This window comes from Pelodiscus sinensis, chromosome 3, assembly GCF_052426305.1.
Source record: "Pelodiscus sinensis isolate ZL-2025 chromosome 3, ASM5242630v1, whole genome shotgun sequence".
NCBI classification, from domain to species: domain Eukaryota; kingdom Metazoa; phylum Chordata; order Testudines; family Trionychidae; genus Pelodiscus; species Pelodiscus sinensis.
Window position 1 is genome coordinate 99,812,882 of NC_143054.1, and position 26,910 is coordinate 99,839,791.

At 45.3% G+C, this 26,910-nt stretch overlaps 1 protein-coding gene and 1 long non-coding RNA gene across 3 annotated transcripts in view; both read right to left on the reverse strand.

The window, feature by feature from the left end:
• The window catches only part of IL20RA (interleukin 20 receptor subunit alpha), a 52,266-nt gene that overhangs the window by 19,792 nt on the left and 5,564 nt on the right, over positions 1–26,910 (reverse strand). Inside the window, exons 2-3 of one of the 2 annotated variants that reach the window (XM_025178071.3) lie at positions 3,916–4,045; positions 2,003–2,181 (exon numbers count right to left, since the gene is read on the reverse strand). In XM_025178071.3, coding sequence (XP_025033856.2) covers positions 2,003–2,181; positions 3,916–4,045 — 309 coding nt within the window. The remainder of the gene's footprint in view (positions 1–2,002; positions 2,182–3,915; positions 4,046–26,910) is intronic. The other variant, XM_006112725.5, reaches the window with a different exon arrangement.
• Positions 20,251–25,400, reverse strand: LOC149524685 (uncharacterized). The gene is made up of 2 exons (XR_016349185.1): positions 25,121–25,400; positions 20,251–23,171 (listed from the first exon to the last, which is right to left on the reverse strand). It is a non-coding gene; the product is annotated as an uncharacterized LOC149524685 (long non-coding RNA).

Consider the following 26,910-nt stretch of genomic DNA (forward strand, 5'->3'; position numbering starts at 1 on the left):
GTCGGCTTCCTGTGGGTGGACGGAAGTCCCACAGCTTAGCGCCACTTCCGGGAATTCCAGAAGTGTGCTGGCTGCTCTGCCGGGCATGCTGTGGGAGGGGGCGTGGGGCCCGGAGGAGGAGCACGGCGACTTCCCTGCACCGGTGCAGGAGGGGTGAGTCGGCCCCGTGGCAGGCACACACGGGGTTTTCCTGCGCTGCGGGGGGTGTTTCAGCCCCGGGGCAGGCACAAGCGGGGTTTCCCTTGGAGGGCGTGGGGGGGACTATTGAGTGTTTGGGACTAGAAAATGCAAGGCTGAGCACCTGGAGCTGGGTGATGAGTCATCAGACCACTTAAGGAGATTGCTGCTCTGTTGGATCAAGGGAAGTCTGGGCATGCTCCCTGGTGACTAGTGTGGATGAGTCACGGGGGTTGCACAAAGGCAATAAAAGGAGAGAGCAGTGGCAGAAACCCTCTCTCTCTCTCTCTCTCTTGCTAAGAAGAAACAACCAGTTTCTTTCCTGACCAGCTTCCCAGCCATGATCAGCAGACAGACCCTCCAGAATCTACATGCCTTGGCTCCTTCTGCAATCTCTCTGTGTGAGTGAAATATGGCTGGTTCCCATTTAGTTAAAACTTTAATAGCAGCTCTGTCCTCTTTAGTTTAGCCTTGTAGTGCATATAATGGAGTGTTAATTCTTCGAATAATAAATCCATACTAGTGTAACCCTGGGAGGTCTCCAGTGGGAATTTTTTAGTGTAACATTAATTATATTAAAAATTTCCTACACAGTTGATTATATTAAGTTTCATTATAGGTTTTTGGAACTTAACTGTAACTTAGAATAATTTGTATTGTTTCAAATGTATTCTCAGGATAAGCAACTAAGTCTTACAATCAACAGTGTGGATGCTATTGCATTGGGAGTTTGGGTTAGGAATTCTTGTGCCTAGCAGACAAAAAACCCTTGAAATGTACCTGACTTGATTTATAGCAACGTGCATGAGATTTCAGTTTACTAAAATGAGCTAAGTTATTGGGAATTTCTAGAGAGCAGACTATCTGGCAGAGATGAGAGACATGGCAATCAGAGGTTACTGATTATGGACGGCAGAACATTTTTTTCCTTAATATGTGTTCTCCAAGCTATGCATGCATGGTAGCCAGCTTTTCAAGTAGAATGAAGCATTACTATACTTTCAAATAATATCTGCCTATTATTCAACGTGCAATGCATATATTTCAAAACACACTTAATATGTAATTGTCATAGAAACTCAAAATCTTATCTGATACACTCCAACTAGTTCTGTCAACAGCAAAAACCAGCTTTGACTAGGGATGTCATCGTGTAGTCAACTATAGGATTAATAGTGTCATCGTGTAGTCAACTATAGGCCTATGGGTTAATCTTGTCGACTACAGGCATTTCCCCCCCCCTGTATCAGAGGCAGCAAGGTGGGGGAGGGGAAGCAGGAGCTGGTGCTGAGGGGAGCCGGCTTAAAAACCGGTTCCCCCCAACACCGGTTCCATGGTGCTACCTACCCCGCCCCCTGTGCTGCTGCCCTACAGCAGCGCAGGGGTGGGGGAGAAGAGGAGGCTGCCGTGAAGCAGCCTCTGGCCATGGTAGGCCAAAGCTCACTGTGGACAGAGGCTGCATCACCTCCCACACAGCAGCCTCTCTCTGCGGTGAGCCTGGGCCTGCTGCAGATGGAGGCAGGTCTGGCAGCAGCTCATGTTCATGGACCAACCTCTGTCCATGGGGAGCTGGACCCCCAGGGACAGGGGATGCTGTTGGCCCCGGCCCTGCCTCCAGGGACTATTGAATAGTCATGCAACTGATAAGAATTAATGTGGTTATACGACTGACTATTCAATTGCCTGATATCTAGCATCCCTAATTTTGACATGCAATGAAATAAGAGTTCCTTCCATTTCCCGCAAGAGCAAGCACACAATGTTAATAAACATTTCATTAATTAATCAGAGGTATGAACCCGACTTTGTTATTGTCTTTCCTTACTATCTGTGAGAGGATTGAACCGTGCAGTTTCTGTCCAGTTGGAACAGTTGCCACCGGAGAAGACTTTTACTTTTGCATAGTATTGGTCTTCATGATTATGTGTTTCACTGGAGAGGTCACACCATGTTCTGCTGATGTTCTTGCATTCTGACTTTTTAATCCATTTACCTATGCCATATCTGCATGAGAGAGAGAGAGAAGAGACAGCTGAACAAGAAGCCTGGGCACAAACATAGTAGTCATCTGGGAAACGGCACACAGGAAGAACAGAATTCCAAACCTCAAGCACCCACCATTTGTACTGGTGGAGATTTCCCATTAGCTGGTTGTAATATCTCCGGATATACATCTTCTTTATAAATCAGTACAATAGAATTACTCATCTACTATACTCGTAATGTAATATAGTGGTCTGTCCCCAGTGCTCCCTGACAAAAACTCTATTTTGAGGGACTATTATCTGGATGCAAAACAACTGAAAGATCTGTTCCTATGACTACCAAGTTCTATTACTTGGGTCCTTTTTGCCAGTCTGGTTGGGCCATTTTGTTCCTAAAACCCACATTGTCAACTACTTGAGGATCTCACTACACTAAGGGAATCCTGAAGCTAGAAAGGCCCAGACTCAAAAAGGTGTTTAGCTGCCTAAATCCCCACGAGACTTTGCAGGTGCCTAAACTGACTCAACACCTCAATTTTCATGGTAAAAGTTCCCTGTGTGACTGTTTCTGCCTCTGAGCACACACAGCCACATTGCTCTCTAGACATCCAGATGTGCATTTGAGAGGCTGCTTATCAGATTGGATCCCATTCATATATCTGGCTAATGGAAGAGATCATTGGCACATGGCTTGTAACTTTTAGGTGAGGGGTTAGTACACCCAGCTGGGATACGGGAGACTCAGGTTCAATTCTCTGCCCTAAGGCAAAAGGGAAGCAGGGAGAAAGGATTTGAATTTGATCTCCCCATCTCTCTATCCACTGAGCTCTGGCATATTCTGGTAGGGTGCTCTGTCAGTCTCTCCTGTTGTAACTCTTCCACTTTGGAGTCAATCTTAAAGAGCCATTGGATGAAAAAATGACTGTAGCCTGATGAGCATTGCCACACCTAAATACCTTAGGGTATGTCTACACTACCACCCTAGTTCGAACTAGGGTAGTTAATGTAGGCAACCGGAGTTGCAAATGAAGCCCGGGATTTGAATTTCCCGGGCTTCATTTGCATATTACTGGGCGCCGCCATTTTTAAATGTCCGCTAGTTCGGACTCCGTGCCCGCGGCTACACGCGGCACGAACTAGGTAGTTCGGATTAGGCTTCCTATTCTGAACTACTGTTACTCCTCGTGGAACGAGGTGTACCGGTAGTTCGGAATAGGAAGCCTAATCCGAACTACCTAGTTCGTGCCGCGTGTAGCCGCGGGCACGGAGTCCGAACTAGTGGACATTTAAAAATGACGGCGCCCAGCAATATGCAAATGAAGCCTGGGAAATTCAAATCCCGGGCTTCATTTGCAACTCCGGTTGCCTACATTAACCACCCTAGTTCGAACTAGGGTGGTAGTGTAGACACACCCTTAGAGACTCTAGGTCAGGGGTGAGCAATAAGTCAGAGATCGTCTGCCGGGATTAGTCCCTGGCACTTTATTTACCTGCATGTCCGCAGGTACGGCTGGATGCAGCTCCCATTGGCCATGGATCCCCATTCCCAACCAACAGGAGCTGCAGGAAGTAGTGTCCCAGTCCACGCCTTTCATTGATGTAACAATCAAAATAAACAGTTTAAATGGTTTATTATCCTTTAAATCTTGAAGCCAGATTCATTCACAAAATTAAGTTTTCTATCTGTGCCTTTGCATAAAAATGCCTTTAGTTATTCTACTAGAATGGAAACAGAGACAATAGGCAAACTTACATCAAATACTTTACATTATAGAGTACTCCCTCTCCCAGTCCTTCTGGTGGTGACCAGTGCAGAAGATTCTTCAGGTTTTTTGATTCAAAATGGACATTCCTAGGACTGGGCAAAGAACAGTTCAGCTCTGCTGGAACAGAAAATTTAAAAGGAACAATACACATTGAAGCAAATATGTTTTGTGATTCTTAAATCAAAATTTATTTATTTATACTTTAGGGCTGTCTATTAATCACAGTTAACTTATGTGATTAACTTAAAATGAATCGTGATTAAAAAATAAATCACAACTAATCACAGTTTTAATTACACTTTTATCAATACCAATTATAATGTATTACATATTTTGAATGTTTTTCTACATTTTCAAATATGCTGATGCCAATTATAACACAGAATGCAAACCATACAATATGTTATTTTTATTACAAATACTTCACTGTAGAAATTATAAAGGACACAGTATTTTTCCTTTATCTTATACAAGTACTGCAGTGCAATCGCTTCCTTAGGAAAGTGCAACTTACAAGTGTTGAGGGGTTTTTTTTGGTTATATAACTGCATTAAAAATGAAACAATGTAAAGATTTAGAGCGTATAAGTCCACTCAGTCCTACTTCTTGTTCAGTGACATGCTCAGACAAATAAGTTTGTTTCCATTTGCAGGAGATAATGCTGCCTGCTTCTTATTTACGTCACCTGAAATTGCAAACAGACATTCACATAACACTTTTGAAGCTGGCATTCCCAGGTACTTTACGTGCCAGTTAGGCTAATTCCTATGTCTCTTCCTGCTTCCTGTCCATTCCAAGGGACAAACTTCCATGCTGACAACGCTCACTAAAAGCATATTAATTCAATTTATGACAAAGAGATTGCACTACAGTACTTGTTAGAGGGGAATTGAAAAAATATTATTTCTCTTGTTTTGTACAATGCAAATATTTGTAGCCAAAATAAATATAAAGTTTGCAAAGTATTCTATAAGGTAACTGAAATAAAAATATTTGAAAATGTAGAAAACAATATTTAAATAAATGGTTTTCTATTTCTTTGATAAAAACTGATTGTGATTTAAAGCTGTGTGATTAATTTTGTAATTGTGTGACTGCCTTATTGTGTGACATTAACCTCCCACCTCATCCCCCCTCTGTTCTAAAATCTGATTTGTCTATTTTATGTGTGTTCACTTTTTTTGTTTGTATCCTTTTGGTATATATGGTCATGCCAATTTTCTTCCACAATTTGATCTGAGGAAGTGGGTCTGGCCCACGAAAGCTCATCACCTAATAAACCATCTTGTTACTCTTTAAAGTGCTGCATAGTCCTGTCTTTTGTTTCAGCTAGACTAGACTAACATGGCTACATCTATATTACTTTTCTCCAAGTGGTCTATGGACCCACTGTGAGGAAGCTGCTACTGAGCCTCTCCATTTGTTTACTTACCGGCTCTGCAGCCACAGAGCCATGCTGTTCCCATTGGCTGCCGTTTGCTGTTTTCAGCCATGGGGAGCTGCGGGAAGCAGTGTGATCCAGGCCACTGCTTCCCGCAGCTCCCCTTGGCAGCAAACTGCAGCCAATGGGAGCAGCGAGTCTCTGTGGCTGCAGAGCCAGTAAGTAAACAAACCAGAGCTGCCCGGTAGAGCTCTCTGAGTGGCTCCATGGACCGATCTGAGAAACAATGTTTTAAAGAAACCCTAAACCATGCAACACTTTTTTCCTCCCTCCCAGGAAAGCAGAGCTGTTTTAGTCACGAAACCTGGATTATTTTCTAATGTTGCCCTACTGGAACACACAAGAGACCCATCTAATTCAGTATCTGGTCTGATAATGGACAGCATCAAATATTCAGAGGAAAGTGAAAGAACCACACAATATGCAGATGTAGGATAACCCACCCCACATATTAGGTATCATTCTGAACTCTGATAGTTAGAAGTGGCTTAAACCCCAAAGCAACTATTTCAACCTACTGGCCAGGACAGCTGACTGTTCTTTAATCCTCTGGGACCATTTTAAACCCCCTGGAGCCTTTTTAAACATAAGGGTTCCAACTTATTCTTGCTCATTGAAAAATTCAGGTTAGAGGTTTTATTTACATTCACCTTTTCCCAGAACAATACTGTGTGTATTTTTAAGAGCTCTATGTAACTCAGAAGCTTGACTCATCAACAGAGGCTGGTCCAATAAAAAATAATATCTCATCTACCTTCTGTCTCTAATTGTTTGCTTTTGTGAAACAAAACTATTCTACATTAAGCCTTTGTGGATGGTTCCTATGTAACAGCAGACTTTCTTAGTTAAAAGAACATTGTTTTGAGTGATGCTGCATACTCTTATTATAATACTGTGATAGACTATGATTTATTATTATTATTACTGAGATAAGAATCTTCCTGAATACTGGTTGAATCTCTTTAGTCTGGCGCTCTCTGGTCTGGCAACACCCATGGTCCAGCATGATTTTAGTTAGCTGGATGTAGCCACATTTCTTGTGGTCCCATAAAGTTTGTTGACATCCACTAGTCCTGGCTCTCAGTGTTCAGTGTTGTTATTGAGTTCTAATTTATCCCTAAATATTTTCTAAGAGCCCAGCAAGCAGTGGTAATGTCACTAGGCATAAGCATGATTTTTATGCTTTATCTACTTATTTCCTTGTACCAATACAGGAAATTTGTGTAACGACACTAACACTTTGTTATGAAGAAAGCTGATAGGCCTTGGCTAGGCACAGGCTTCTACTGGGTGTACGGTAGAACATTATTAAGCACCACTGCAAGCACTGTTCCATTTATTGGTCTTAGCGAAATAAAAATAAAGAGGCCCACTCCCTATTGACCTTCTGTGGCTTAGCAAATTCTCTGGTTCGGCACCCATAAGGCCCCAAGGGTGCTGGATTAGAGACAGTCAACCTGTAGTAGGTTTCTTGTGTACAGTTGCTGCAACAGTAATTTTGTTACATTACTGTTTAAAATGGGACGTGATTACATTAACGTTACTTGCTGAGGTGACAGTCCAGATTCTGATCTTATTTGCACAGGAGTAAATCTGTATTACTGTATTTGATATCACAGTCTGTATTCACCCAGACATACATGAGATCACAATCTGACCCTGTGTTAGCCACAGGACCCTGACCCTGTGTTAGCCAACTAAATTACTACTCATTAATCCTTTATTTCACAAACTGGCTCAAATAAGGAATTTAGTTTTGGTCCAATACGTGCCCCAGTTTAGCAAAGCACTTAGGTGCTTAACTTACAGCACATTTCCAAGTCAATGGGAAAGCTCATATGCTTACAGTCCTAGCGGAATTGGGGCCTTAATGAGGATATCACAAGTAGTGGCCAAACCCTGCAAACTTTACTTACAATTCAATCCCATGTGCCTCCTACCAGGAGTACTGTTTAACATCTCTGGAAGCTGAAGGCATTCACTAAGCAACACTTAGGATCAAACCTGAAATCTCTGAAGTTGTACAACAACAGCACAACAGCCTTCTTTGCATTATCTCTTGTCAAGAGTACAAGGCTACGAGACCAGAAGTAGGAATTAAAAACGGAATCTGTGGTCACGCTGGACTTTTCAAGGACCCATAAACCCATCCTTTAGGGATGTAGTTGTAGTTCTTCTTTAGCTGAATAAAGAACTAGAGAAATGAGGAAGTAAACATTACAATGTAATGAACAATAGGAACCTAACAGACTGGTGAGTCCTTGTGGTGAAACATGACCTTGTTACTGCCTAAAATGAACTGAAAGAATTTTCTGAAGTTTATTTCAGTATCATTTAAATATTTGTTCTCCAGATGTTAACATTTGATTACACTTGTAATACTGATCTATAAATCGAATGAACGTCATCGCTGCTCTCTTAACTGACTTCTATCACCTTAGGATGTCCTTAGGCCAAACTCCAAAGACAAAAAGTAGGAAATACTTTCTCAAAATCAATCTGAGAATATTACACTGTTGCAGTTCTACTGGGGCAGAGTTAAGGTTGCCACTTCCAGTAGGTTTAGGATAGAAATAGAATCTTAACTCCGAATTTTTAACTTCACCTTCTAAATTTCCTCCACAAATCTCTTGATTAATGCTGCTCCTTTAGGCCTGAAGGGTAAGATAATATTCAGGATCTTGCAAGACTGTTGCAGTTAAAAAAGGAATTTCATTTTGGTATAATATGGGCCCTAGTTAGAAACAAGAAGAGACATGAATGATATGAGTTAGCTATTTCTTTGGTGCAATCCTTTGTATTTACAAAGAATGGATGCAGAAGCCAAATACCCTTAACGCAGTAGAAACAAACCAATAGCAGGCAGCTTTCTTGCTCTCTATTTCCAAGTCTGCCTCTCTAATGATTTGTGCCCACAAAAGTCTGCCTCTCTGCTCCCTCTCAAGGCCACACTAGGGACACCAGGTGCCTAGTTTCCCCCCAGAAAGTCTGATAAAAAAGCGGATGTGGCAGTGGTCTGGTTGGATGTTCTGACGACACCTAAAGTCCATACAGTAGGTAACTCATACAGTTACCTACATGCTTCCAGCTCCCATCCAGAACACACCACACGATCCATCGTCTATAGCCAAGCCCTTCGATACAACCGCATCTGCTCTAATCCCACTGACAGAGACCAGAAGCTTCAGGATCTCTACCAAGCATTTATAAACCTCAACTACCCACCCGGAGAAATAAAAAAGCAAATAGAAAGAGCCAGACGAATACCTAGAAACCATCTACTTCAAGACAGACCCAAGAAAACCAACAATAGAACACCACTTGTCATCACCTACAACCCCCAACTTAAACCTGTCCAACACATTATCAATAAACTACAGCCTATACTGGAACAGGATACCATACTCCAAGAGGCTCTGGGAGACAGACCCATAGTCTCCTATAGACAACCACCTAACCTCAAGATGATTCTTACCAACAACCACAGGACATACCACAATAATACCAACCCTGGTACCTTCCCTTGCAACAAACCCCGTTGCCAGCTTTGTCCACATATTCATTCTGCTGATACCATTATTGGACCTAACCAAGTGAGTTATAAGATCAAGAACACATATTCCTGCGCATCCAGAAATATAATTTATGCTATCATGTGCCGAAAGTGTCCGTCTGCTATGTACATTGGACAAACATCTCAGACACTTCGCCAAAGGATTAATGCCCACAAAACAGATATCAGACACGATCACAAAGAAAAAACAGTTTCTTGCCATTTTAACCGGAAAGGACACTCTCTCAATGACTTAATCACCTGCATTCTGCTACCAAGACCTTTTACATCTGCACTTGAAAGGGAATCCTCTGAACTGTCATTCATGTTAAAATTCGGCACTCTCCGAGAAGGAATGAACAAACACTCAGACTATCTTACCCATTACCAAGATAGCTTCCCCAATTATCACCTCTAATACCATTAGCTCACAAACATCCCACTCTCCCCACCTCTAATATCATCAATTCACAGACACTTACCTTCCTTCCTTTCCTCCCCCCCTCTACATCCCCCTCCTGTTCTAAAATGTGATTTGTCCTTTTCATATGTGTTCATTTTTTGTAATTGTATCCTTTGGTATATATGGTTGTGACTATTTTCTTCCACTATTTGATCTGAGGAAGTGGGTCTGGCCCACGAAAGCTCATCATCTAATAAACCATCTTGTTAGTCTTTAAAGTGCTACATTATCCTACATTTTACCTAAAGTCCAGTTATTGCGGACGGCAGGTGCTGAGTCATCAACCTGCAACAGCCCAGGCCTCCTTCCTGCATCTCGTGGGCAGGCAGGTGGGTTCTGAATCGGGCTGCAGCTCTGGAGCAGAGGTTGCCTAACAGGGTGGGGAAGAGGGCGATGGAGAGGATCCAACTATGAGGAAGGAAGAGCAGGAAGGAGTGTGGGGGAAGGGAGGCAAGTGAGCAGGGGTAAGGACTTCAGGGAAAGAAGTGGGGCAGGACTGGGGCTTCAAGGGGAAGAAGCACAGCAGGGAGCCATTGCCATCAATTAGAAAGTTGGCAGCCCTAAGCTACATTCATGACTGCTTAGCTGGCTTTCTGCTGGCTTTTTCTTTGCTTTTCTGCCTCTCACACAGTTTATACAGGCCTGTACACAGGTGGGGTGCAAAAGCACACCCTTAATCCCCCAAGTAAGCTCCTACCAGGGGAAGATAGGAGCGGCACACTGCTCGAACCTCCCTCCCTCATGCTCTGGCAGGCTAGGGGAGGGCTGGGGCTGATTTCCCCGCTTACTTGGGGGACGATATGGGGGTGCATGCATACCCTTACAGGCCACATTTACCAAAAAAAGCATCCTCTACAGAAATTCCTGCATATGGTCCTGAGATAGATTTTAGCTTCAGGATTATTAGGCCACCACTTCCATAGAAACCCCTTTTTATTTTCTAGGGTTTTGCTTAGGCCTTGCCCAGCAGTGCACTATTTTGTGTGGTGGCTTCTAGTGTTTCCAATGATTTAATTGCTCCTTCCATTTAGCCTGCTTAGGACACGCACTTGCATGAAGCAGCTCTGTGAGCTGTTTGGTGGCTGCCATTAACACCTCCCAGTGTAATAAGGCCAATTAGGGATGCAGTGACTTGGACAAAATAATTAATCACTGGGGGTATGTCTACACTACAAAGTTAATTCGAACTAACGGACGTTAGTTCGAATTAACTTTGATAGGCGCTACACTAGCAAACCGCTAGTTCGAACATAATTTGAACTAGCGGAGCGCTTAATTTGAACTAGGTAAACCTCATTCCACGAGGACTAACGCCTTGTTCGAATTAACTAGTTCGAATTAAGGGCTGTGTAGCCACTTAATTTGAACTAGTGGGAGGCTAGTCCTTCCCAGGTTCCCCCTGGTGGCCACTCTGGGCACAACCAGGAAAACTCCTCTCCCCCAGCCCCGGGCCCTTAAAGGGGTAGCTCTGGCCAGACGGCACTTGCCAGAGCCAGCCCTGCCAGCAGTCTCTGCCCCGAGCCAGTGGCCCCACGATGAGCCAGGGAGCCAGTGCCAGCGAGCCGTCCCCTGCCCAGTCCCCCAGCAGCCAAGGGCCATCCAGGGGCCGTAGATGGCGCGCACCCTCCTGGTCTAGTGCGGAGGTCATGGACCTCACTGAGGTTTGGGGGCAGGTCCCCAACCTCCATGATCTCCGCACTAGGTGGAGGAAGGCGGCTGTCTATGGCCGCATAGCGGCTGCCATGGCCCGAAAGGGACACAGGCACGCCCAGGAGCAGGTGCGCCTGAAAGTAAAACAGCTGCGGCAGGCGTACTCCAGGGCCACCAGGGGCAGCGCCGCAGCAGGGGCTGCCACCTGCCCCTACTTCCCCGCCCTCGACCGACTCTTGGGGGGCAGGTCGGTCCATGCCAGCCCGGGAGGCAGCGAGCCGGGACCGGAGGGCCCTGACCCAGGCACATCGGAGGAGCCACCACAAGATGTTCCAGCACTGGAGTTGGCAGGGTCATCCAGGGAGACCGTACCGGGTAAGTAGTTCGAATTAAGTAGTTCGGGGGGGGAAGGAGGGAAGGCGGGGGTGAGACCAGAGACCGCGCACCTGGGCCATGCCTTCCACGGATCACGCAGACACCTGTGCATGTGCGAGCACATGCCATACCACCCTTGGGCAGGTGGCTCCAGCTGCGTGACACCCAGGGGCCGTGGCCGAATAGGCACATGCATGTGTGAAGAGACCTGACATGCTCCCAACCCCGGGGCGGGACCCAGCAGGATGCTGTCCCTTCACATGTCCCCTCTACACGGAGGCAGGGGACATCTCCCCCCCCCCCCCCCCACCCCGGCCACACTATACACAGCACAGGGACATGGGTGCGGTCTTGGGGCAGCTCCCAGTCCCGGGGTGAGCCAGACATCCTGACCATGGCCTCTGTACAAGCACAACGGCTCTGACAGTGCAGGGCATGGTCACCCTCACGTCGTGGGGGTGGGGGCGGGGGGGGGAAGAGGGGGCTGGGCATCATCTACTGTGTCCCCAGGGAGAACTGACCACTTCTCTTCTTTCTCTACAGCTGCACCAGCTGCTCGTGCCGGGCGCAGCATCCCGCCCAGGACATGCTACCGCACCCGCAGCCTGCTCCGGACCGCCAGCATGGAGCAGGAGTACTGGGACCAGCACCTGGGGTCTTTGCGAGCCCTGCACCGCACAGTGGAGGCCTGGATGCGGGCAGACCTGCAGCTCCGCCAGGAGGAGCTGGTTGAGGACCGAGCGCTGAACTCAAACCTGCAGGCCCTGCTGCAGAGCATGGTGCCCTGTGCCGGTCCTGCGCCTGCTGCCCCCCCCCAACTACTGTCCCTCCTCCCACTTCTTCCTCCTCAACCCCCACACCCTCTTCCTCAATGTCCACACCCCCCACCTCAACCTCCGCACCCTCCACCCCATCCCCCCAGGGACGCCGAGGCACCCTCCCTCGCTGTGCTCGGAGGTGGTGGGCCCGGCGAGACCCCCACCCGAATTCCTGAGTTTCCCCTCCCCCTCCTTCCCCTTGCTTCCCCCTTCCAGCTCCCTCCTCCCAGTTTTCCCCCTCCCCTCTCCCACACTCTCTCCTGCCCTTTCCCCTGTCTCCCCACAGTTTTATTCCCCCCCCCCCCCCAGTTTTGTTCAATAAAGAGTGTTTCTATTTTTGAACACACGTGTCCTTTATTTTGTACATCAGGAAGAGGGGCTAGGGAGGGGTAAGTGGAAGGAGTTGAGGGAGGAATGGGGTACGAGCCCCTGATGGGGAGGACTGGGGTGGCTCTGCGGGCTCCTCGGGGTGGAAGCTCTCTTGGAGCCCCCCGATTGACCCCCCTCCCTGGATGGCAGCCTGCGGCAAGTGCAGCCGGGCTGATGGCCGAGTACTGTGATGTGCCAAGTGTGGGCACTCAGGGCACTCCAAGCCAGGACTGCTTCCGGCCAGCCTTAACCTCGGTTCAGGGTCCACTCAATGTGGACATGCTAGTTCGAATTAGCAAAATGCTAATTTGAACTAGTTTTTAGGTCTAGATGCACTAGTTCAAATTATCTTAGTTCGAATTAACTAATTCGAATTAAGTTAGTTCGAATTAGTGCTGTAGTGTAGACATACCCTGGTAGATTTCTGAAGATCCTGAGGTGCCTTATGCTCATTTAAAGTTTCTCCCCACTGTGTGGGGCTCAACCCCAAAATGCCGAGAGTCTTTTTGCCTTTTAAGATCACAGTGGATCTCATCAGGCATGGTAATGTTGCAGGCCATGTCTGCACTATAAACTTACATGGGCAAAATTATGTCACTCAAGGTGAAAAATTCTGCCCTCCCCCTCCCCCCGTGCAACACCAGCTGGGAGAGACTCGCTGCTCTGTCCTCAGGAGGGAGCTGCTTGCTGTAGCTGAGGGAGAAGTGCCCCTTCCCCAGCCAGGGAGCTCCATGCGTGGAGCCCCTAGCTGGGCAGGGCTCATTAAGCAGCTGCATGGCTGTGCTACTCTACAGCTTAGAGCAGGGATTGGGAACCTTTTTGGGGTCATCGGCCACTGATACGCAGAAAAATCAGTTGGGGGCCACACAAGCGAGAAGCAAAAAAAACCCCCAAAACCTTCACTAAGATGGCCTCCGAATGAAGAGAAAGACATTTCCTGATGTGGCCCCGAATGAGAAAAATATCATTGTTGCACCCCTGTTGTGTGTATGCCCCAAAATTATGCGCAAAAAGGGGCCAAAGTGAGGTGTGTAATGAAAGCTTATGCTATGCTGATTCTATATACGCTACTCATATACTTGTATGATTTTATATGTAAAGTTATTAATATGGAATGATTATCCAGTGATTATTCAGCTCTCAAGTTTGCCAATAAACACCGAAGGAATGCGGCTGGGAACCTGCAGACCAGCAGGTACACCATGGCAGCTTGCCCAAGGGGATACAGAGAGGTCATTTGATCATGTGATCAGCTCCAGTTTGGAAGATACCATCACCCAGAAGAACAATGGATTTCCCTCTGCATGGGCAAGATTATAAACATATCCTGGAGATGCCTCCATCTTTGACTTCAATCTGCTCTTGACTTCAGAAACAGCCCTGCTAAGGGCAGAGGGCTGCGAAGGATCTGATGACCTGTCCTAACTAACATAGGATGTACTGCAGAGACCTTTAAGCTAGTAGTTTATTACATTTCTGCTAAGAGCCTGCATCAAGAACATGGTGATTGATGTATACAATGGATTTTCTTTAACAATTCTACTATCAACCTTTTCTTTCTTGTTATTAATAAACCTTTAGATTTTAGATTCTAAAAGATTGGCCCAGCGTGCTCTTTTCGGTAAGATCTGAGGTATAAATTGACCGGGAACTGTGGCTGGTCCTTTGGGACTGAGAGAACCTGTTTGGAATTGGTGAGACTGGTTTCATAACCGCTGGCCTGTATAAGGTGGGTGCTGGTTGTGACACAATAAACGCTGGGGTGTCTAAGGGGATTTGCTTGTGAGGCTTCTTGCTGGCCAGAGTGGCAGCTGAAGTTCTCTGTGAGATGTGTTTGGTGCATTATATGGAGGACCCCAGTCTTGGGCTGTAAGTAGCCCTGGTTTTAAGCAATTTGCACTGATTTGACCCTCTCAGCGGTGCCCCTAGACCAGCCTGATATATTACAACTCCCCACATTTCGTATACACACCAGAGCCAAGGGGGTGCCCAGGCAAGTGGATTTTGTATGCACCAGCCCTGCTGGGGGTGGGGGATTGGTACGCCAGTGCGGGCTACCCAATGTTGGAAGGGGGTAGCCCCAAGCCTCGGGAGCTGGGTCCAGGCAAGTCAGGGGCTGCATCCAGTCCCTGGGCCTTAGGTTCCCCACTCCTGACTTAGAGGAACCTTGCTACAAAAGATGTGTCCACAACCATGACACAAGCAGATTACTTCACTGCAGTGAAATGTATAAAGCTAAGGTAAACTCTCAGCAAAAGCAGAACCAGTGACTACAAACTAGAGGTGAAAATTGGGAAGCAATCTTACAAGAGAACAATGGTGCAACCTATGTAACAAAGGACAAATTGAAAGACAGAAGTACTTTTCATTTCAATGCTCAAAATATGGGGAAGCACAAACAAGGGAATTTCTCAAAGTACAAAGAGTCATAAAGAGATTTCTCATGAAAAGCTATACTGCAAAACTGTGCACGACTCTAGGAGGAAGACGGTAGACATGGCATCAGACTGTAAATCATGCAGATCATGAATGGATGCTGCTGACAGACAGACACCAGCAACCAAACTTCAAACATGGTGTTAAGACCTACCCTAGGAGGGTTGTAAACAAGTTTGACACATCCTAGCGGGTCAGCTAGCTTTCAAAAAGCATAGTTTGGAAACACCTGCATACTTGTCATGCTAATAGTCTCACTGAATTGCACTAAATGGAAGGAATCAGCTCTTGTTGCAGACACAGTGGATACCAACACTTATGGAAGTCAAGAGTCTGAATTTTACTTGTTCACTCCCTGAACCTTTTGAAGTTCATCCATCATTACATGAAAGTATTTACATTTTCCCAGCATATTTATACAGCAGACCTAAGTCATGTATATGTTTATTACACTAAAATATCTTTAAAAATACACTAAAGCTACATCTACACTGCAAGGTTTTTGCACAAAAACACACGTTTTTGCGCAGAAAACAGCTGAAGCGTCCACACCTCAAATGCACTTTTTCCTCAAGGAAATCAAGAGTAAAACGGCGGAACAGAGGGCTTTTTCTGCCATAGGTAAACCTCCTTTTATGAGGCATAACTCCTTTTTGCGCAAGAGTTCTTGTGCAAAAAGGCAAGTGTGGATGCTTTCTTGCGCAAGAAACCCCTATGGGAAAAAGCATGAGTGCTCTAATGGCCATTTTGCCATGAAGTGTGGACACTCTCTTGCACAAAAAGCACATTGCTTTTGTGATGTGCATTGAGGTGTGGATATGCTCTTGTGCAAGAAGTTTTTGCGCAAAAAATCTTGTGCAAAAGGCTTCTTGCTCAAGAAACATGTAGTGTAGACGAAGCCTAAGTGTCAAAGTGGGGTTTTCATTTCATGCTTTGCTTCCCTCCTCTGTGCAGTGTTGTTTCTGTGAAGCAAGGAGTACTCAAGACAGAGATCTTGCCTGCAATGGGTTAGGCAATCTAGTGAGCAAAACCCACAGAACTTGCAAGAGAAGGGATTTTCTTTAAAGAAAGTCACACTCCTGCTCCCCTTGAAGTCAACTGATTTAGAAGATGGAAAGATTAATGTACATGCTCAGGTAATGCTCTGGATTGGGACTCAGGAAATCCTGTTTCCACTCTTGTTCTTGGTCCTGTTCATATCTGTCATCTAAATTAATACAACAGTACCACAAAAAAGCCTATAGTAAGGTAATTTAAAATTATATGCCAAGATTTCTGATGAAGTTTATGATAATATGTAACGGCTTATAGACACATTTTAAGCTCAATTACACTGCAGAGAATCAGGACTAAATCCTTGGCTTTCAATGGGGTTGCCTGAATAACTGAGATCAGAAATTGGTTGTGTTCTCCATTTTGCCAGATTCAATAGATGCATAAAAACGTTCTATTTCATAGGAAATGCTTGAAATGACCATTATCACTTCCATTATAATGAAGCCTCTTTCTATATTTCTCCTATAATTTAAGAAATGTGGAGCCTCTACTACTATGCAGAGGAGACTGGGTGTACCTCTGTATTTGCACAGCATCTAGCACAGTGGTGGGCAATAATTTTGGGTGGGAGGTCTACTACATTTGGTAAATGGTCAAAGGCCACACTTCTGTTAATGAAGGAGGTGCGGGGTCTGCAATAGAGGTTGGTTGCAGAAACTCAAGGTAGGGGATTGAGGTGCAGGAGGGGTTTTTGGATCTGGGAGGGAGTTTGGGTGGAGGAGGGGGTTGTGGCCTGGGGCAGGAGATTGGGATATAGGAGGGGGTGCAGGATCTGGGAGGTGGTCTAGGTGCTGGAGTGGATCCTGACTTGAGGGAGGAGTGTGGTGCCAGGTGCAGGCTTTAGCCAGGAGGCGCTCGTCGTAGATGACTCCCAGCTAGCAGCTCAGCAGGACTCTGGGTCAGGCTCCCTACCCGTCATGCCCCCACATGCCACTCAAAACAGCTGGCTGCCAGAGCCTCTTGGGGAGGCAGGCTTTGTGTGATGCATGCGCCTGTAAGCATGGCCTAGGTAGCTCTCACTGGCTGGCTTCTGGCCAATGGGAACTGAGAGATTGCGCTGGGGGCAGGGACAGTGTGTGGAGACCTCTCCCACTTGGGGTACATGGTGCACACACACACATTGGCTCTCGCTGCTGGCTGCTATGAGAAGCTTGCCAGGCAGGGAGTCTACCGAGGGTGCTGTTGGGGCCACAGGATGTTGCTGGACTAGAGGATTGTGGTGGGCCAGATCTGAAGGTTTGGTGGGCCGGATCTGCCTACAGGCCATATTTTGCCCACCTCTGATCTAATGCAACAGTCCCTGATCCTGACTGTGAGCACGCGATAATATACTAATATAAATATTACGGATGTGAAAGTGTAACCATGTACATGGTTACCTGATGAGTCTAGGCTCTTTGGCTGGCCTTCACGATTACATGCAGGCTCCCCTCTCCCCGTGCATAACGACTGAAAATTTCGGGAGTTACATGGTTACTTAATTAAATGCTTTTTAACATCCCTAATAAATATGTCTTAACAACATGTTACTTTTTATGACTCTAAGGCAGAACTGTCTTAGAAAGAAAGAACAAATACAGAATAATAATTTAACTATACTTAAAGACAGTCAAGCCTCTGAGTAAACTAACGAAGAATTATTTAAAATTGAGAGACTAAACCTGAAACTCTCTTAGGTGAGCAGTCCTTACTCAAACAAACCCACTGACGTCAATGAGACTACTTCCACGAGCAACGATTTGCAAAGCAGGAATATAATTTGAAGTCATCTTTTTTTACATCACAGTTTGGATGGTCTAGAAAGCCGGTTAGCTTTAATTACAGGTCACCACCATTTCTGCACAGTGCTAGAATCTTTTTACAATTGGAAAGAAAAATTATGTGGTTATGTTTAGAACAGGGATCAGGTAAAATGTCACTTGTTCAACTGATCAGATCCTTGTGCTGAGTTAAAGTCATGCCATTTTATATTAGCGAAAAATAGCAATGGTTCAATGCCTTTTATTTCTGTGAGTGCTGCAAAACAAAGACAGCTTGCTACAAGAGCATATGGAATTCTATCTGAGCACATGCCTCATCAAGAGGATTGATAGCTAAATTCCAGTGACAGATTATTTATTATTGCTAATGTGAGAGCCAGGAGAAAACTAGCTTGGCTGAGGTTGAAGAGCTGGCATTTAGAAGACATTTGTTTCCATGTGAGCAAAGAAAATTTGTCCTGGATATCATTCTTCTTAACTAAAGTGCTGCTGCAGCACCATTGCGATAGCGCTGTACGTGAAGACAAGCACTGAGAGAGAAAGGAGGTGAAAGAGGCAGCAACAGCAGTAGTCATCAGGGAGAGCCACAGTCAGGGTGGGGGAATGAGCGATTAAAAGGGCCTGGAGCTTGAGGAATTCTTTAGAAAAGCAACATGAATTCCAGGGACAGCAGATGAAAGGAAGGAGGTGCGTGGGGATGGGGAAAAAAGACTGGCAGAAATCCTGCCTGGGAGATGGGTGTGACCATGTGAGAGAGGAGTATAGTGCAGGAATGAAGGATTGGCTTGGGCTGACACTGACAATCGCCAGAGGGGAGGAGGAAAGAGGACTGAAGTGAAGATAGGGATAGTTGAGAGACAGATAGCAGCGGGAGGAGGCACTGAAGCAATAGCAGGAAAAGGCAATAGAGTTGGTGTAAAAGGAGACAGGAGATGTTGGGCATGAGAAAGAGAGAGAGAGAGAGAGAGAGAGAGAGAGAGAAGGGAAAGGTGTGAGGGGGCAGAAGGCCTAGAAGGGGGAAGACAAGCACAGGATTTGTGATGTGAAAGTGAAAGAAGGCAGATGAGGGATCAACGTTCCTTGCTTCATCAGGACTCCAAGATATGGAGATGCATGCTGGGGAAAGGAAGCATCAGTTGAGGGGCCCCTGAGAGACTCCAGGATAATGTGCGGACAATCCACAGACCAGAGTAGAGGGTTGCTAGAGGCTGCTGGGGAGGCTGTGGTGGAGGCAGACATCTTGGAATCTAGGCATGACTATTCTTTTTGGCTAATTTTGCTGACAGGGTGAAACAAGCTGAGTGTCTGTCACTGCACTTGTCATGTTTGCACCAGCTCACTGGCAGGGCTGGTTCAACAAAACCTCAGGCTGCTTGCAAAGTCATTTGCTTGAGGTAACTCAGTCATTAAGAGGCAAGTTGTCATGGTCAGTTTCTATGGCTTTCTTTTGAATTCAAGTGATGGAAAGTCAGTATTGACCTCAGACTAGTTATTGCAGTGTGGTTATGTGATAAATCCGTACAGACTCTTTGCAGATTTGAGCCCTTTCACATAAAATGTTCATAAAAATGACTATTTTTGCAATGGAAACAGTTAAAACTGATGTTCGGTAAGTTTTAAAAGCAAAACTATTCTTGACTAAAGATAAATAAAAATGGTCCATTCCTTTAAAAAAAATCTCATAAGCCAGAAGTTTTTCAGAAATAGGTTTCTTTTGCATTTGTAACAATGTATGAATATTTTCCACACCTCTCTCAAATGCACATAGACTTCCACTTTATCAGCACTAGCAACATCCACAAATATCAGCATATGCAGTGCCCCAGGACAGAACATCACTATCTGTTACCAAAAAGCCAGATTCAGCCATGAAAAATAAAATTTTTGTATGAGGTTGTCTGAACTCCCAATAATATTTTTCAAAATACTTAAGGCTGGAACCAAGGTGTGTGGAATGTTCTGGAACAGTTCCTAAATTATACAGGTGGGGCATCAGAATGAGCCTCTCTTTTCACATATCCTTTGCTGAGGTTGTTTATGGATAGGGAAGTTAAATTGCAGTTACCTAACTAATCATATAGTCAATACAATTTTTAAGCCGGGTCCCCCAACACCGGCTTCTGTCTCCCCCTTCCCCTGCTGCTTTTGCTTAGTGGGTAGTTGACTACTCACTAATATCTCTAGTTATGATGCTCATGCTACGGAGTGCTATCATCCATTAAGTAACAATAGTTCAATTAAAATTGATAATTTTGTATTTATTGCCTGAAGGGTGTTTCTGATTTTACTGTCTGACTTATTAACAAACCTTTGTCTGGACTAGGAATGTAAGCAAGTAGTTGAGTTGAGTAATCAACTACTCCCTCCCTCCCCCCCTCACTGCCTCTGTATCAGAGGTAGCGGGGGGGGGGGGGGGGGACAGGAGCCAGTGCTGGGGGGGAGCCAGCTTAAAAGTCGGTTTCCCCCAGCACCATCTCCGCAGTGCCATTGCTGCCTCTATCAGAGGCGGGAGAGGGAGGAGGTAAGGCTGCCACGAAGCAGCACCTGTTCACAGTGGCACAGGCTGGCTGTGGGCAGAGGCTGCTCCAGCAGCAACCCCTGTTTGCAGCAGCCTGGACCCAGCATGAACTGGGACTGCTCAGTCCCGGTTCATGCGGCTCAGAGAGCTACCCCCACTGCAGCCCTGCAGAGCACCTCCTCTTATCAACTAATTGTGTAGTTGATACAAATTGTGTCGACTACACGATTAGCCAATTACCCGCTCCTTAACATCCTTAGTCCAGACTAGAGTTTTTGCTCCTGTGAATTTAAGAGTTAATTGATCAAGTTAAACTCCTATGCCTGAATCTCTACTATTTCCTAGACCTAGGATGAAGCTTCCAGATGGTGGTTAAGTCCAGGCCTCCCATTTTCCAGGGCTCATTGCTCCTTCAAGGTGTTAGCTCAATACTTCTCACTATCTTAGAGTCCCAAAATGAGACAAAAGTGGCCCCAAAGCCTTATTAACACTTCAGGTCAGTCTGATATGGCAGCTTCAAAGACAGCAAAGCAATCTCTTTGAACATCTATCTCCTGCCTATATCCAGACTTGCAAATGACAGGAGACTACACTGGAGACAGCAACTCTGTCCCTCTGATCCAGCAGAGGAGAGCACTCCCAATTCAGTGTCTTTAGGGAACATATCTGAGCTAAACATCCATCAATTCCCCCAAATCCAGCAGCCAAATAGCAGGCAGAGCAAGAGGAACCCTTGCCCTACATAATTTCAAATCCAAATAATTAAGATGTTGGGACTACCTTCCTGCTTACCCCAGAAAAGCATTATAGTGTATTCTCACAGGGTGAGTGCAACAACTCTGCTATGATGTGATCTCTTCTATGGATTTGGGGGCCAGCAGAGAGTATCCCCATAGACCTGAAAGCATCATCCTTCATTTAATATAATCCTTCAGGTGCTTTTCACTGTTTGGTGTGTACAGACAACTTCTTTCTCTTCCTAGTGCCTAACATTTCAGCTCCCAAACTCATGGAGCATGTGACACAATCACCTCTGGCAAACCTGGCCCCATCACTCCCAAATCCATGGCCCCTCAGATGCTTCAAGTTTTTCCGATGTGTCTGAACTAGCCCTGTTCTGCAAAGAGGAGAAAGGGAGTTGTGTGAGAACAATCTGGGGCTGCCACATAAGCCTCAAGGAAAGAAGTACTGGAGTCTTAGGTTGAGCAACTGCTCTCTGATAACACACAGGAAAACATTCATTTCATTCTGCTGCAGGGAAAAGTCCAGCATAATCTCAGACACTGTGTGCAATTTTAGATGCAGACCACTAACCACCCGCTTATTTACAGTGGAAGCATTTTTATTAAAAGTGCTTTACTTCTGGAAAAGCTACCCATCATGATTTCATACACCTGCTGCTGTTTTATCCCACTAAGATAAACTTGAGAGACTGATGTTGAACATGGAATCATAAATAAGGAAGGAGCTAGCCTAACCATCTGCCTCTGTCACATATAGATATAGAGTAATGAATGCCAACACACCTTTAATAAAATTAATATATACAGCAGAACCACAGAGACAATGTTTTGGACTGAGCCGGGACGGTCTGAGGGCAGCGTACACATATTCAATGGCCTTCCAGACAGAACTCTAACTACTTACTGATCATAACAAGTATAAAGGATAAGATTCTTCGATGATGAAACCTGAAATACCGACAAGTCCCATCTACAAAGCTATCCAAGGTTGAATGAAATTTGACCTGTTGGAGAGCTTCATCCCTCCTGCCACCTTTTTAAATTTAAACCTCCGTGACATGAGCCTCCGACTTCCTAGTGTGTAGCTACTTTTAAATGTTTCTGAGCTACATCCTGTACTCTATCAGTTCAAACATTACACACTACAAAAACAGGATATTGCAGCACTTTGAGAAAAAAAAGCTAGCGAAAGACAAGTTAAGAAGAGTTAAGTCTTGTGCAAACCACAGGTAAGAACACTTACTACCGCCACAGCATCTAAAAGTTCTGGCAATCCCCTGAGAATCTAACAGAAAAAATTATCTCTTTTCATTTAAACACCCCAATATCCATTCCCTGATGTCTGTGTTTTTACAGTATGCTCCAGTTCAAATGCAGAAATTGCTATGAACAGATTCAAGGTTCTATACACCCAGTAAAGAAACATTCTCCCAGTGTGATCTCTCTTAAGCCACTCCTATGTCTAGTTTGGGAACAGAGGTGGAAGCCAGAGAGGGCAAAGAGGGCTTTATGCCATCTCTGTGCAGACTTGTCTCAGGGCTTGCCTGTAGCTACTGGTCACAATAACCTCAGGAGCTATGGATGGCAGAGAATAATAGGAGTCCAGTGTGCTCTGGCCATGACCTCAATGCTAAGGACTGGGAGGATGGTTAGGATAGAACTATTCTACCAGCTGAGAACTCCTTTGTGCAGGCCAGGCAGACTGGGTGAGCCTCTTTACTAAGTGTGGGGCAACTTAGGCTAATTAGTGGGCTGCACGAGTGTCCCTCCTTCATCTCAGTGGGCCGCAAGATTGTCATAAGCGAAAGGGTCTCCCGGGATAAGGTAGTTCTGCTAATTGCTCTTGCATACCTAGAATTTGCAGGGTGCGCCGACTGAGCCATAGTGGTGTTTTCATTAGATGGAGAAGGAGTTCCTGGCTTTCACAGTGTTGTGTGCAATAGGGAGGTCAACATGTGGATGACTACACAATTAAGCAATAAGCCTGGGCTTAATCTTGTTGGTTAATCTTGCCAACTACACGCACTCCCTCTCCGCTTGCTGCCTCTGTATGAGAGGCAGCTAGGGGGCAGGGAATCGGGAGCTGGTGCCCATGAGGAGCTGGCTTGGATAGAGAGACAGCAGCATGGAAGGTGAGGGGGGCAGGCTGGTGCCGGCTTTCAAGCAGGCTCCCTGTGTGTACTGGCTCTGCAGACCTGCCTCCCTGCCCCCTGCTGCCTCCTATAGCTCGGACCCCCGCAGAAAGGGCTGCTGCCACAGACCAACCTCTGTCCATGGGGAGTTCAGACCCTCTGTGGACAGGGTCTACTGCCACCCCATGCTGCTTCCTCTGTGTCAGAGGCAGCAGTGTGGGGCAGCAGGCATCCGGTCTGCATGGGTTTGGACCAGCTTCCGCCTGCCACCCCATGCTGCTGCCTCTGATACAGCATGGGATGACAGGGGGCTCCCCAGGAGTGGAACTGGAGTGCACTGGCTGCCAGCCCTGTCTCTGGAGACTATAGAATAGTCATGTAACCACTAAGATTTCATGCAGTTACACGACTATTCAATTTCACAATAACTAACATCCCTAATGTCAAATCAGCACGCACCTCACCTCAGCTGCCCTTGCTTTAAGTGTGTATCACTTTTTTAATATCCATAGGAGAAAACCTACATGGAGAAAAACCAGCAGAATCTGGCGTGGGCTATGGCAAACAAATGTCTTGGGGACCACACACAGAACCCCAAGGGGCTACATGTAGCCCTCGGGCTGCAGGTTGCCCACCACTGCCCTCTCCATTGCTGGAGCAGCCAGTTCAACACAGAATCTAACCTATTCTAAACAAGAGTCTTTAAACAAAGACCTATTTAAATCTAGAGATGTGTACACTAATGAGTAAAACCCAGATACAAATCTGAGTGTCTTCAATATGGTCTGGAGTTTTGTTTCAGATTCCCATATTTACTTAGGACAGGCATTTTTCTCTCTCTCTCAATCATTGGCCATGTATTACTGGAAGAAGTTCCCCAAAAGTATCAAAATCCCCAACAACATAGTTTGTAAGTCTTCAATAGGCTCTTGCAGAAGAACAATAAAAATGAAGTTCCACACACGTCATAGCCATAAAACTGAACATAACTGAAAAACATTCACAAAAGAAATACTATTTGAGGAGTACCACATGATCTTGCTTGTCTTGGAATTAAGAAAAGCAATCACACAGGAGAACAATATACCAGGCAGAGTAAAGATAGCAATTGGGATTGAATGTTGACACATGAAATTGCAATACTTAATACTTAACATCCCTAATTTGTAACATTTAATTAGCTAATCAAACAGTTGATGGAATTTTCACTGACTACAATAGGGGGGAGGGATGCTCACTACCCCCACTGAGGCTCTTCAGTATAAATATAGTAAGAGTTTGGGGTGCAGGCAGCCCAGCTCCTACTATATTTAAACTGCAGAGCCGCAGCGGGGGTAGCTCCAGGGAGTTGCGCAAATCTGGGACTGAGCAGCAAAAGTAGCTGAGCACAGAAGGAATAGAAACATAAAATACCATTAGGGGTTGGAATAAAACAGACAGCTGGATTTGTATTAGGGATGTAAGTGACTACCCGAGTAGTTGACTACCCGATAAGCCTAGGCTTATCACTACTTGACTACTCACTTCCCCCCACTTGTTGTCTCTCTATCAGAGGCAGCAAGGGGAAGGGAGCCGGTTTAAAAGCTGGTTCTCCACAGCACTGTCTCCAAGGCAGGGGAGAGGGAGGCAGGCACAGGTGCAGTGGGGGACCTCTTTACCTCTGCTTTTTAAATGTAGTAATAGCTGCTTGGCCGATTCCCCATTGTGCCTCTACTTCCTCTGCCCCCCCCCACCCCCACCCCACGGAGACGGTGCTGGGGGGAAACCAGCTTTTAAGATGGCTCCCCCCAGCACCGGCTCCTGCTCCCCCCTTCCTGCCTCTGTATCAGAGGCAACAAGGGAAGGGGAAGCGAGTAGTGACTCAAATACCCAATGCACCTAGGTTTATCAAGTAGTTGACTATGCGATTAGTCACCTACATCGCTAATGAAAATCCAGCTGTCTGTTTTATTCCAACCCTCAATGCTATTTTATGTTTCTATGCCTTCTATGCTCAGCTATTTCTATGCCTTCTATGCTCAGCTACTTCTCTTTAAAATTAACAGAGTAGTTTGTGTGTTCGGTTCTGGAAATCAGAGTCCAAAGCATCAATCACACCATGATCTGAAACAGTTTCCTACAATAAATATATAGAGTGGAAGGCAGAGCCATGTCTAATACTTACCACACTGAAAATCAATCTTCTGGCATTGGATTTAGCAGGTACAGGAAGAACCTGCTAAATCAAAGACTGAGGGCGCACACTGGTTGATGCGTGGTAGAAATGTAGCCGTGTTAGTCTGGTGTAGCTGAAACAAAATACAGGTCTATGTAGCACTTTAAAGACTAACAAGATGGTTTATTAGATGATGAGCTTTCGTGGGCCAGACCCACTTCCTCAGATCACGGCACTCAATTTGCAAGGAGTAAGGGAAGTTGACAGGAGTGTTTGCTCTCATCAATCTCCTGCTGTGGAGATTAGGGATGTTAAATTGTGGTTAACTGACTTTCCATTGACTATTCCATTAGTTGATAGGTACCTCCATATTCCTCCTTTGAAATGTACAAGCACAGGTTTTTTTGAAAAAGGTTTTTTTTTTTTTGCAAAACAGCTGCGTCTAGACTGCATTTCTGGCGAAAAAACCTCTTCCGTAAAAACGGTTGGAAGAAAATATGCAAATGAAGTGTGAGAATATGCTAATCATCGCTTCATTTCATTTCCTCTTTTGGGAGAGGAAAGCAGTCTAGATGAACCCTGACATTATATTAGGTTAGCTAATAAATATGAGGGATGTGAATGTGTAGCCATTTACGCGATTAACCAATGAGACTGGACTCATTGGTTAATCCTAACAGTTACACACAGCAGTGCGGGGGATGGCCAGGCAGGAGCACCAGCTTCCACCTGTTCCTCCATATGTAAACATGTAACCGCTGAAATTTGCAGCAGGTAAATGTTTACAAAATTAAATGCATTTTAACATCCCTAATATTCTGATCCTTTATCTTCTTGCTCTTTTCTATTTCCCAAACAACAGCTTGTTATTACAAAGGGCTACTTTGTTTATTTCAATGCTCCAGTGAGTGTAAAAAGAAATCATATCCTCACGTTTATTTAATAGGATGGCTAGGGTTGCATCTTGGCACTCAAGGACTTTGTTGCTATCCAGATACACTTTCCATGATTTGAAAAGTAAGCAAAGCAGCAGATTAACCACAAAGAAAATAAAATTGGGTTTGGCAGCTCACATATCTTTCTGAGCTTTAATTACAAACAAAACACCAGAAGGAATTTTGAGAAGGCACTTTTCAAGGTCTCATCCTCAAGCCAAAATTATAGTGCTGTTTACACACTAATAAATATAACACAGCACTTGCTCTTTGAAAATACAACTGTTCTAATTTTTGCTTCCTCTAACAAAGAGATTATGGGTGGGGGGTTTTCTAGAACAGGAGGGAAAAGAAGTTAGTAGCGAGGATTTACAGAGCTGTTCAGGAAGAGCTGAGTGTTCTGACACAGTCAAGAAAAATTTACTAAAGTCCTTTGACTTTTTTTCTGATTCAACAGTGAAATCAGTGAGTGGGAGGAAATGTTCTAAATTCATCGCTCTTTCCAGAGGACAGATTTTTAACACAAGACTGAAGATTGATTTACAATATCTCTTCCCACCTTCTGTTAAAAAGCCCTC